At 30.2% G+C, this 15031-nt stretch overlaps 1 protein-coding gene across 1 annotated transcript in view; it reads left to right on the top strand.

Annotated features, from left to right (window-relative positions):
• LOC145286333 (neuronal calcium sensor 1-like) overlaps window positions 1-15031 on the top strand; it is a 682613-nt gene that overhangs the window by 292776 nt on the left and 374806 nt on the right. Inside the window, exon 2 of the mRNA XM_080135259.1 lies at window positions 14791-14815. Within this exon, the coding sequence (XP_079991385.1) occupies window positions 14791-14815 (25 nt within the window). The remainder of the gene's footprint in view (window positions 1-14790; window positions 14816-15031) is intronic.

The raw sequence follows: 15031 nt of genomic DNA, 5'->3' as shown, positions 1-15031 counted from the left end.
CAAGTGCTCGACTGAGCTTCAATCTATCGTTCCTCCCAGCAAAACCTTCACAACAAACACTCGTCTAGCTACAAGCACTATCAACAATTTCTCATCTCTCTAAATCCAAATGTAAATTCCATGAACAAAATTTCTTTCATAGAATTGCCGACCTGTAGAACTCTGTATTGCGGGAATGCTTTCCAGCTGACTACAACATAGTCGTTTTCAAGTCCGATGTATACGTCCTCTTAAATGATCAAGTTTTAACCAATTTCCAACACAACTAATCGTTAGGTTGCTGTTTCATTGATTATCTGAGGCTCATTAACCCTTATCTTTGAGTGGCGTTTGGGATTTGATAAGTGCTGACTCCCTTGTAAAACAAAAAAAAGTTTATGTGTCTAAAGTATAAGTAAAAAAAAATGTCCCATTGAGTACCAAATGTTTACCACTCCTGATATCACGGATAGTATTGAGTTTTTAGATGATTTTTTTTTAATCAAAACGTTTGCTGATGTCGAAGAAAAGGAAATAAAATAAAAAAAACAATCTTGAACATTTCGTTTATTTTAATGTTAAAATACCATTTCATATTTCCTTTTGTCTTTTTGTTACATGCTTTTACGCGGACAACAACATAAGCCTAATTAAAAGAACTTTTAATTAAAATTTAATTTTTTCTTTTTTACTTTTTAAATAACGAAAAAAATAAACAAAATTTCTCGATCATAAAACAAAACCGATCTATCTATTTCTCTCTCTCTCTCTCTCTCTCTCTCTCTCTCTCTCTATATATATATATATATATATATATATATATATATAAGTTGACACACCGGTCCTTGGCAAATCACCAAAGTGAAGCAACGTTGAGTCTGGCTAGTACCACAGATGGGTGATAATTTGGGAATTCAAGATGCTGTATATGCTCTCTGCTCATCTCGGCGTTGTTTTTAGTCGTCCTGAACCTCTACTTGCCACTGGTATTTAACAACACCGACCCAGAAAAGATGCGGATAGAGATTGCACAACTCTTGCCACAAACATTTCCCGTGCAGGCACCCTTACAGTGGATATCCATAATCTATCAAAACTGAAGGAAACTACTATATATATATATATATATATATATATATATATATATATATATATATATATATATATATACTTTTATAAAATTACTGCGTCAATAATTTTAACTTTAATTTGAACTCAATTTAATGCTCATCTCAAAAAATGTTTCAGCTTTATAAACTATATTTTTTAGAAGAACATTGAAATGTGTTTCTGGTTTTAGTGAAAGGGAATATTATACGCATATTTATAGCTCTAGTATTGCACTGTTGAGCCATCTAAAGAGAACTTTATTAGCTATATGTGAATACTAAAGTGGAAAATAAATTTCATTTCGATGGTACATATATATATATATAGAGAGAGAGAGATTGTTGAGCTGTAAACCAAATTGAAAACACCAACTCTGAATGGTAGTATTTTTCCCGAATCTCAGCCTTCTTTCCTCGTCATTACTGAGTTTCCACGTTCACTGATAATATGGCTAGGCACGTGAACAGCGAGAAAGACGTGATGATCGTCGTCGAAGTTGGCCATTTATAGCCGCACCTATTGATTTCTGAAAGCGAGAAGTCCTGTGACAATGGCGACTGCTTGTCTCTTTATTTTGGAGATGGGTGTGAGCATAGTTGGCTTTTACTATTTCAATGTATGATTGCCATATACTGTGATGATGACGATGAGAAAATATTCCATCTTCTGCTGGTCAAATGGAATTTCCTGTCTCTTCTTAGAGTTTTTATTTACTGAATTGTTTTGCTATTTGATGCATATGGTTATGCCAAGTAAGCTGCACAGAAATGGTTAATATTTTTTAGATATAGTCATAAAATATACGAGGGTTGTTCCATTGTTAATTAAAAAAGTTGAAGAACTATGAAGACGCTAGTGGTACCATTAAAACAAACGACCTTTTTATGCTCCGGAAATTATTTTTCTATACCATCCACCACCATTCTCAATGCACTTCTGCCAGACATTCAATGACGCATCTCTGCTTCTGATGGATGTCCATGACAGGGGTGGCTTTCTTAGAATCTCATGCCGTCAATATCTGCAACAGAGGAATGAAAGTCTCATTCACCATAACAAGACAATTTGCAATCCTCTCTGATGGAAAATAGGAGATATTACTTTTAGAACGCCCCTCGTATATTATTTCATGTGTGTGCATATATATATATATATATATATATATATATATATATGATAAGAATAGAAAAATTGTGGTTCAAAACAACCCAATGTAAAGCTATATAGTTACACACTATTTTATAGAATACTCGAAATACCCGATAAAATTTCTATATATACAAATGTACTAGACTTTCTATCGGTTAAAAATGGGAAAAAGTTATGGACCGTTGACTTAGATTGAGTACTTTATACCAAATTAATGGTTGAATATGGTTAGTTTTGTACTCATTTTTGCATTGAATTCTAATTCCTATTAATCCCTAACTGTGCATCGAATGAATACCATAATACTTAGTTCCCTGCGCTTTATCATAGCAAAGGTTTAAAATTTCAGTCAGATCGAACCAGTAGCTTCTGAGAAAAAATGGTACGGACAGATAGACAGAATAAGAGAAATATAATATAGACTAGGTGTACATACCTCGCATTGCTAAGTAAAAAAAAAAAAACATATTGCTGGGCGGAGAGTTTAGTCACATATTATTTAAAATACACCAAATATTCCTAAGTTGTTATAATTTTCCTGAAAGTTGACCATATTTTGGATTTTTGGAAGCATAAAACATAGTCATCTTCATCTATAATATTCAAACAGAGAAATAAAATCTCATAGCTTTTTAAATAGAATACTTAAAACAATTATATTACTAATTTCCATAAAAAAATTAGAGGTAATTATTAAAACAGATATTCTTTAATGTAATATGCAAATGAGATAACCTCTTCGATGTTGATTGCTTTTGAATAAATAGCATATCTATAGAAATTAGCCTTGGAGCCCGGCGTTGCCCGGGTGCTTGGAGGTGTGTGTTAAGCAACAAAAAAGTGGTAGTAGGCAGGCAGGCTCGAACCCGTACCGCAGAGAAGGAAACGAACGAGAAAAATAAAATGTGACGTCTTTGCTATTGCGCTCATCGCAATCGCACAAACAAAACATTTTATAATGATTATCTAAATCAAATTCTAATTTCCTCTATTAATTGCATTACATAAATTATAATTTGTAAGTTAAGAATCCAATACAATGCAGATTTTTAAAAGAAAGATTTATTAAAAAATTTTCGATGATATTTAAAAGTTTTGTCGATATACATTTTCATCAGACATGGGATCAGTTTGTATTTTTGTTGTTTTTTGTTTTGTTTTGTTTTGTTTTCTCGTGGCATCGTGTCACTAGAAAATCAAAATCTTTGTCACCTTAAACGATTTTTTTAATTTTTCAAAGTTCCAACCAGGAGGATCGTACATGGCTCGTGTGAAATAAATTAGAAATTTCTTTTTCTTCAATGTAAGCATTGGGTGAATTATTCTAGTAGCATCATTCCCCGATGATAGTAAAAGAACAAACATAAAACTGTTTACATACCTGGTGTAGACATATATTGTCGAAACTAAGTTGATTTAAAATTTTTAAATTAATGTTTAAAGAAAATTCTGCGATTTATTGGCTTATTACAAATTATATATATATATATATATATATATATATATATATACATACTAGATGTACATACCTGGCGTTGTTTAGTCACATACTATTTAAGATACACCAAATAACCTCAGTTGTTACAATTCACCTGAAAGTTGACTATATTTTGGATTTTTAGAAGCATAAAGCAGTCATCTTCACTTATGAAATTTAAACAGGAAAATAAAATCTCATAGCTTAAAGGGAAATAACTCATAGGTTAAACGAAAACGGTTTTTAAACGCAGCTGATGTTGGTAATACTAATAATTAAGAATAAATTAAATAAATCAATTTCTATAATATTTCTAAATAGAATACTTAAAACAATTATATTACTAATTTCCATTAAAAAATTATTAAAACAGATTTCCTTTAATGTAATGTGCAAATGAGATAACCTCATGAATGTTAATTCATTTTGAATAAATCCTTCCTGTATATAATATTTTGATTGCAAAAATTCCCCTCTGGACCAAATTACTATAGGTTTGCAATAACAGATACCACATACTATTAGCCACTATATTATGTAACTTTACAACTTCATTATAGACAGATTTAGACCATGTAAGAAAATCCTACAATTCATCCTGGGAGAGAAATCATCACTATCGCCAATGCAATTAGATGAAATAGTTCCTATTTTCTCTCTAATTCATAACTGCTCTCACTGCCCTCACTCTACACTGCATAAAATTACACACAGTAGGCTTGTATTGACTCATCACCCATATTAGCCGACTCATAAACCCACAGAAATAACGTTCACTTCCAATTTGCAGATTCACAAAATAATGATCTCTTCCTTCGCTCATTTCACCCTTTCTCATTGGGTGCCAGTTGTAATTCTCTCATTCCAGATTTTAAACCTTCAACAAAAACGAACCCTTACGAATTATACACAACATGGCGTCTGCACGACAAACGTTACGCCAAATTGTTACACCATATACACATATGAAACCAAAATTACGTTTACATTGTTTACTTCTTGGCCGCTCGCATATATTAAAACATTAACTACCAACAAACAAATTTAACGAATGGCTACCGTTTACTTTGCATTTTAGTTTATCATCTACACGCGCTCTCTCTCAAAAAAAAAAAAAAACTAAAGAATTATTCCTTTTAGCACTATTAGATTTTTTTTTTTATAAAGTTACGGTTATTTAAAACTAAATATTATCACAAATCGTTCTCCACGTTCATTTGTTCTCATATTAAACTATGATTTCTAGCTTTCTTTACTTTTTTATTTGTGAGGGTGGGGCGGTTGAGTGTCTCTATCTGCTATAACAAAACACACGCAAACGTATTGTTCCTCTCTCTCTCTACAATGATTAAGTGTGTTTCTTTATATACTTTGAAAGTAACAAACATTGACCACTACCAAGAAAGAACGTGGAAGAACAACATTTTTACGTTATTCACTTTAGAGGAAAGGGGGCAATTTCCCAACCATCTGTCCAGCACTTTTTTGGGGGGATGTTGTTATTGCTTGCATACTTAAGTTTACAGGGAACCTATTTTTGGGGAAGGGGCCCTATGTTTCTTTTGTTTTTTGTGTTTTTTCCCTCCACGTTTCGACTTCTACAACTTTTTTTTTTTTGCAGGATATTTTTACATTAGATCCAACTCCAAAATTTCCTTGAGTATGATGAGTTGTATCAGTTTTCCAGTATACTCATTAAGACAAGGTCATTTATATTTGGCGCAGACAGGTAGTTTTCAAGATATAAATACCTGCATTCTGTACTGTAATGCACCTGCCTTCCTACCATGGGGAGGTTGAGGGGTTTATTCCGAAAACTGTTCTTAACATGGACAGGTTATGGTGGCCACTAACAACAACAACAACAACAACAACAACAACAACCGTACTTCACTTTTTTACGGGGGGGGGGCGGTATGCTTCCACCTGGCAACGCCGGTTAATGGGTCCTACTAGTATATATATATATATATATATATATATATATATAAAATATGTGGAAATAAAAGTATATGAATGTTCATGAAAATATGTGAAGTAGTGTAGCTTTTGTAAATATTAACCAAATTGTGAAAAAACAAACAGAAATAAGACTTTATTATAATGTTGATCTTTATTATAGGAAAAAGGACGTATGTGCGTGTTAGACATTTTTATCACTATGCTACCTCCTCCTCCTCTCCTAATACAAACATGAAATGGAAAAAAACAAAAACATTTTCTATTAAAAAAAAACAAAAAACGTCTTACAATGTTGTTTATTTTGATAGTGTTATGTATGATCGGGTTTGGGTGGAGAGCTAAATAGTTTGAGACAAAAAAGAAACAAGTTTTGGTTCAATCTTTGTCTGCCACAGGACGATTCTGGCTCTTTTGTCTGTAGATAAGCGAACAGAGAACCAACGAGAGAAGAAAAGAGTTGAAAGTGTCCCATTTTTGCCGAGATGGAAGCAGAGCGGGTGCGATGGAGAAGGCCACCATTGAATGCAAAAGACAAACAAATCTTTGTGTTCTTCATTTTTTTTTTAAACCGTTGTGCCTTCTAGATGATTTTTTATTTTGTCATCTTCTTGAATAGAGACATTTTACTTTTTGACTTTTATTTAAGTTTGGATTCTTTTTATCCTTATATATACTCCCTCCCCCTTCTTTTTTTCATATATGTATATATGAGAGAGAGATGAAATATATATATGTATATATGAGAGAGAGAGAGATGAAATATATATATGTATATATGAGAGAGAGATGAAATATATATATGTATATATGAGAGAGAGAGAGAGAGAGATGAAATATATATATGTATATATGAGAGAGAGAGATGAAATATATATATGTATATATGAGAGAGAGAGATGAAATATATATATGTATATATGAGAGAGAGAGATGAAATATATATATGTATATGAGAGAGAGAGATGAAATATATATATGTATATATGAGAGAGAGATGAAATATATATATGTATATATGAGAGAGAGATGAAATATATATATGTATATATGAGAGAGAGATGAAATATATATATGTATATATGAGAGAGAAATGAAATATATATATGTATATATGAGAGAGAGAGAGATGAAATATATATATGTATATATGAGAGAGAGAGATGAAATATATATATGTATATATGAGAGAGAGATGAAATATATATATGTATATATGAGAGAGAGAGAGAGATGAAATATATATATGTATATATGAGAGAGAGAGAGATGAAATATATATATGTATATATGAGAGAGAGATGAAATATATATATGTATATATGAGAGAGAGAGATGAAATATATATATGTATATATGAGAGAGAGAGATGAAATATATATATGTATATATGAGAGAGAGATGAAATATATATATGTATATATGAGAGAGAGATGAAATATATATATGTATATATGAGAGAGAGAGAGATGAAATATATATATGTATATATGAGAGAGAGAGATGAAATATATATATGTATATATGAGAGAGAGATGAAATATATATATGTATATATGAGAGAGAGATGAAATATATATATGTATATATGAGAGAGAGATGAAATATATATATGTATATATGAGAGAGAGAGAGATGAAATATATATATGTATATATGAGAGAGAGATGAAATATATATATGTATATATGAGAGAGAAATGAAATATATATATGTATATATGAGAGAGAGAGATGAAATATATATATGTATATATGAGAGAGAGAGATGAAATATATATATGTATATATGAGAGAGAGAGAGAGATGAAATATATATATGTATATATGAGAGAGAGAGATGAAATATATATATGTATATATGAGAGAGAGAGAGAGATGAAATATATATATGTATATATGAGAGAGAGAGATGAAATATATATATGTATATATGAGAGAGAGAGATGAAATATATATATGTATATATGAGAGAGAGAGATGAAATATATATATGTATATATGAGAGAGAGAGATGAAATATATATATGTATATATGAGAGAGAGAGAGATGAAATATATATATGTATATATGAGAGAGAGAGAGATGAAATATATATATGTATATATGAGAGAGAGAGAGATGAAATATATATATGTATATATGAGAGAGAGAGAGATGAAATATATATATGTATATATGAGAGAGAGAGATGAAATATATATATGTATATATGAGAGAGAGAGATGAAATATATATATGTATATATGAGAGAGAGAGAGATGAAATATATATATGTATATATGAGAGAGAGATGAAATATATATATGTATATATGAGAGAGAGAGAGATGAAATATATATATGTATATATGAGAGAGAGAGATGAAATATATATATGTATATATGAGAGAGAGAGATGAAATATATATATGTATATATGAGAGAGAGAGATGAAATATATATATGTATATATGAGAGAGAGATGAAATATATATATGTATATATGAGAGAGAGATGAAATATATATATGTATATATGAGAGAGAGAGATGAAATATATATATGTATATATGAGAGAGAGAGAGATGAAATATATATATGTATATATGAGAGAGAGAGAGAGATGAAATATATATATGTATATATGAGAGAGAGATGAAATATATATATGTATATATGAGAGAGAGAGAGAGATGAAATATATATATGTATATATGAGAGAGAGAGATGAAATATATATATGTATATATGAGAGAGAGAGATGAAATATATATATGTATATATGAGAGAGAGATGAAATATATATATGTATATATGAGAGAGAGAGATGAAATATATATATGTATATATGAGAGAGAGATGAAATATATATATGTATATATGAGAGAGAGAGATGAAATATATATATGTATATATGAGAGAGAGAGAGATGAAATATATATATGTATATATGAGAGAGAGAGATGAAATATATATATGTATATATGAGAGAGAGAGATGAAATATATATATGTATATATGAGAGAGAGAGATGAAATATATATATGTATATATGAGAGAGAGAGATGAAATATATATATGTATATATGAGAGAGAGAGATGAAATATATATATGTATATATGAGAGAGAGAGAGATGAAATATATATATGTATATATGAGAGAGAGATAGAGATGAAATATATATATGTATATATGAGAGAGAGAGATGAAATATATATATGTATATATGAGAGAGAGATGAAATATATATATGTATATATGAGAGAGAGATGAAATATATATATGTATATATGAGAGAGAGAGAGAGATGAAATATATATATGTATATATGAGAGAGAGATGAAATATATATATGTATATATGAGAGAGAGATGAAATATATATATGTATATATGAGAGAGAGAGATGAAATATATATATGTATATATGAGAGAGAGATGAAATATATATATGTATATATGAGAGAGAGAGATGAAATATATATATGTATATATGAGAGAGAGAGATGAAATATATATATGTATATATGAGAGAGAGAGATGAAATATATATATGTATATATGAGAGAGAGAGATGAAATATATATATGTATATATGAGAGAGAGAGATGAAATATATATATGTATATATGAGAGAGAGAGATGAAATATATATATGTATATATGAGAGAGAGAGATGAAATATATATATGTATATATGAGAGAGAGAGATGAAATATATATATGTATATATGAGAGAGAGATGAAATATATATATGTATATATGAGAGAGAGATGAAATATATATATGTATATATGAGAGAGAGAGATGAAATATATATATGTATATATGAGAGAGAGATGAAATATATATATGTATATATGAGAGAGAGAGAGAGATGAAATATATATATGTATATATATGAGAGAGAGAGAGAGATGAAATATATATACACGTCCATCATTTTCGTCTTTATTGAAAGATATCTTCTGGATGAATAAATTGATAAGTCTTACAATGAAGAGGGAACGTTGATGGACATGTGATTGGGTTGTTCCTTTTTTATCTCTCTACCTCGTCAGAATACTATTTCCATTATTCTCATCTCGCACGCACACACACACACACACGATAGCTTCTTTCAGTCTTGACAGGCTATGGATATCCACTATAAGGAGCCTGCGCATGGAATTTTTGTGGCAAAAGTTGTGTAATCTCTAACCACACATCTCCTGAGTCAGTGTTGTTAAATGCCAGTGGCAAGTGGATGTTCAGGATGACCGAAAACAATGCCGAGATAAGTGGGGAGCGTATAGAATTTCCAAATGTTCGCCTATCTGGTACTAGCCAGGCTTAACCTTGCTTAACTGAGAAGTGGTGTGTCAATGTGATTATGATATATATATATATATATATTTACAAAGCATTATGATATATACATACATAACATATTACGATCTATATATATACACACATACATAACATTATGATATACATATATGTATACATACATAACATATATATATATATATATACATACATACATAACACATATATATATACACATATATACATAACATATACATACATACATAACATTATATATATATATATATATATATATATACATACATACATAACATTATATATATATATATATATATATTTATACGTAACATATGATATATATATATATATATATATATATAACATATTATGGTATATATAACCTATGTTACATATCTATTTTGCGTATTTATTTTAACAGTGTTCAATATGTGAGTAGAGCTACATAGTAAGTTATGAAAATATATATGGCAATTAAACTACACAGAATTTTTCGCATTTCATCCTTCTGAGATTCATCAATAAGCTGACGAATCCTTATGGAATGGGAAAAATTCTGTGTAGCTTAATTGCTATACATATTTTTAAAACTTCGATATGGAGGAGAAAGAAATATATTTTTATGCACAGATTTAATTCCGTAACTAATTGATCATTTATATATTTTGGAACACAGCTGCTACTTCTAAGGGATTGTAATGTAGGTTGCATTTACTATGATATGGTTACAACTTTCCATTTGAAAATTCAAATATTTCAGATTTGCATTAAATTTCATCCATAGTCGTTAGACACTAATAAAAGATTTTCTGAATTTCAATTTCTTCTGGAGACTTAAATTTGAGTCGTTCTTTTTTTAACCAAATCATTTAATAGACTTTGATCAAAATCGGAATAAGGATTCTTGAATAAGTTTTAATAGCTTCATATGTTTATTTTAATCTTTATAGTAGGACATAAAAGCAATGCAGAATAGTTCTGTTCAAGGAATTAATTTTACCTGTCCAAAAACAAGTATTCGTATCATATATATAACCTCTGCATTGTTATTTGAAGTCTGAAAGTGGCAGTTGGTGTTGTGTTTCGTTCCTCGTTCGTATGATTTCCAGAATTGATAGCAAATCGGAAGATCAATACTTTTGTACGATTCCGTTTCTCACTTCGCTATTGGGTTGTTTGACCAATAAATCAATAATTCTTTCTTAGCACACCGTTTGTCAAAACCAACAACGCAACTGTTCAATGTTTGCATTTTATGCGTAAAATCTTTGAGAGAAAAAAAAACAAAAAAAAAACAACCTGCTCATCCGTTTGTTTTAGTTTTTGCTTTTAATAAAGTGCAAAAATTCTTTTTTGATACTTTTGAAAGAATTGAGTAAAACTCGCCTGAGTAGAATCGATAGTGCAGATTCTACATTGTTCAAAAATCCTAGTAAGTCTCTCAAAAATTCTTACATTTTTTATGATTTAACAGATTTACGTTCTGAATTTTTTTTTAGAGGATTGATTGTTCGTATTATTTGGGTCTTATTTTCACAACGTTTCGGTTGATGTAATCTCCGACCTTCTTCGGGTGTATCTTGTCGAACTTGCAGACCCATGGCATAATGGATAGAGTATTTGGTAAAATTCAGTTGTAAGTTACATTTCTGGAGGTTAAAGGCTCAATTCTCAGTGTGGGCAACATCCAACTATACAATTGCAAATTACTTAGAACTTTTACCCAGTCATGGCTGATGGAATGAGAACATGATACCTCCGAGGATCAAATAAAGAGTTGCATTTGAAATTCCATGCATATTCCAGAGTTCAACAAGATATACCTAAAAAAAGGTCGGAGATTACATCGGCCAAAACGTTGTCAAAATAGCATTCAAGATGAAAACAGTGAATTGAAAAGTTCAAATAATACAAATAACATATTTACTTGTTTTGGTGTTGATAAATATTGTTATCGAACTGGTTTACCTATTTAGTCATATTAACTCCATTTCGAGAGAGAGAAAATAGATTTTTTAAAATCAATATATTTTTTAACAACCAAAAATACTGATATTAAATATGCGATTTCTATTTTCATAAACATAAAAATACATTTTGTGTTTAGCATACCGATTACTGACTTATTGCATCTCATAACATTCAACAGATTTTAAACCAAACTTGATATAATGTTACTACTACTATTAATACATCTTTAATATTAAAAGCAATAAAATATTTTTGAGCTCCAAAACTATTTGAGAAAGTTTCAAAGTGGATTTCTTATAAGGTTGTCGAAATTTTAAGACTCTACCACTGCTTAATATTAATGGCATATGGGTTAAAAGCTATCGGAACAAATGCCAAAAGCCTATTGGGGAAATATGCCATCAGATATTGTTAGAACCATTCTGTTCGGGTGGCACCACTACAGATTCTGACAATGGATTATTCTTTCAGTGACCAGGTTCTGCTTTGCAGCAGTCTAAACCCAAGACTCAGAGAGAGACAGTCGTAACTTTTTCCCTCAGTTGTGCAGTTTCCACTTAACATCGTTTCTGTATTTTCTGCACAAAATATTTTTTATTTCAATGTTTTCGAGTTTTTTTCGTTATTCTTTCATACATTTACACCATAACACATTCTCAACCAGTTTTTTTTTGTTTTTGTTTTGCCTGAAATATAATTGTAGCATTTTAATAAACAAGTTATGAGTGATGGGACGATTCCAATTTTTTTCCCGATTCCGATTCTTTGTAAATCTCAAAATATTTAAATATAAAGTTGTTATTTTTCCCGATTACCATAAAAACTCAAGTTGCAGATATTTTGTAAAAACACACTTGTGGGGATGAGTTATAAATTTTAGTTTTTTTCGTTTAAAATCAAGGAATTTTTATTTTATTTTTACTACTACTTTAAACAAAATTAAATTTAAAAAAAAAACTATTAAAAGAATCGTTTTTAGCATTGGAAAATAAACACACATTTTTCCAATTCCGATACTTGCAAAAGGTCTGATTTTTCTCATTCCTGATTCTAATTAATCGTCCAACACAAACAAACATTAAACAAACAGTTCGTACATATCATTTTCCAACAAACACGTACTTGTGTACATTTGCGTTATCTCCAGTTATTGATTAAGAAACAACCAATAAAGTCTTTTTACATCCATGTGCAGCCAGTGGTCTTTCATTCTTATCGCTTTTCCATGTGTGGACCACGATCATCTTGTGGTTTTCTGTTTAACTCTAGATGAATCTACACATGGAAACACAATGGAGATTTGTTGGTTTTTTAAGGTTTTATTTAAGCAATCTGTGTTCATGGGAGGAAAGACCAATCTAATTCTGATTATTTTTCTTCTAACTTTCGCAAAATGGTCGACACATGAACAGTCTCAACGCGATATTCATTTAGATTTCTACAAACATGCCTTGTTGGTCTGCTTTCAGACTCAAACTATCTAAAAATTCTGCTCTGTGCCTAAAACACGTGACATAATTTCTACGCAATATCATTTGACACTTGCATATCTTGTGCCTTTTATCAAGGGATGTAACCCTTAATCCCTCACTTTAATCACGCCATCTGCAGTTGAGTTTATTTCCATTTGCCACCAGATTATCCTGACATGTACTTATTTAACCCTTGCCAAAATTCATACTAGTTAAAATAATCTTTAATTTCTGACGTAGGGTCCCAATATATAACATAATATTTATTATTAACTAGCAGGGTGGGAGCGGTTGTAAAATACAGTTGAATATGATATTTCCATTTATGGAGATTTCGAATATATTAGAGTTCAAAAGTTAAGTTCGTAAACGAACACACTATAGATGGGACCAAAATGGCTACTAATGTTATCACATTGCACATTTAGCTTTTAAAAATGAAACAATGAATCGACCATTCATGCATGCGTGATTTACAAACAGTGTAAAAACCAAGACTTTTACCTGACCCCCCCCCCTTCAAACAAAATTTCTACATTAAATAACAATTTTTTTCTAACTTTTCGATATTATGTATACAGGAGATCTTTCGGTAGCAGGTTCATGCTGGTTCGATGCAGATGACAAAAGTTTTCAGCATCCACACAAACACACAAACAACTGCGATTTCTATAATAGACTATTCATTGTAAACGATGAAGTGTATTGAAATTGCTATTCAATCCCTTATTTCAGAATCAAACTTATAATGCTAATATTACTATGACTATTAATAATTGACTCTCGAATCCCAACATATGACATCGAGGCAACTAAGTTGTCTGAAATCCACACAGATGATTTGTTGATAGTGGTTAAGGTTTTGTTTAGAACCAGCCATATTTTTTTGAACCACTACTCATCTCAGATGGTGCAATGGCTGCCATAAGACAGAGCAGACAGTAGACCCCAGGTTTTTGTATCCGTTTTTCCTTTCCTAGATGGGTGTCTTAATGAAGACTGCAGGTGCATTTCTCCCAGTGATTTTAAACGCACTCCTAGATACTAACCTGGAAATTTCTATATCCCAGCACAGTACATATAGTGCCTAGTATTTCTCAGCATTGCTCAACTTCAGTGATCTAACGATAGCCAGTATCTGAATGATTATGCTATATCTATCTATCTATCTATCTATCTATATATATATATATATATATATAGAGAGAGAGAGACTTTGAAGTTTAGTATAAGATGCAACAGAGATTTGAGAAAATTCTTCTTTTTTTTTAAAATGTGATTTTATTTTTGTGGTTTGTCTTTGTTTCTCATTGTTTTGGCTTTAAAGACAATATCATAATTATCTTTTTTTCTTTTTAATTTCAGTTTCTGAAGAGGAAATACAACAATGGTAAGACATTACTTTATTATGATCACGTGCCGTTTATTGAAAACCTCCATCTTTGTTTTCCAGTTAATGATACACAACAACAAGCAAAGGGAGATCACTCTAAGAACACAAAGGACAGAACTGTTTTTATCTTAATAAAACGGAAGACTACTTATTAGAGAGGAAGAAGAATAAAGACTAAAGATGGTGAAGACAAAAATACCATCGTTCTTCTGA

The sequence above is a fragment of the Euprymna scolopes genome, chromosome 10 (genome assembly GCF_053919585.1).
Source record: "Euprymna scolopes isolate OS-2025 chromosome 10, ASM5391958v1, whole genome shotgun sequence".
Lineage (NCBI taxonomy): Eukaryota > Metazoa > Mollusca > Cephalopoda > Sepiida > Sepiolidae > Euprymna > Euprymna scolopes.
This window is presented reverse-complemented; position numbering and strand designations above follow the sequence as displayed.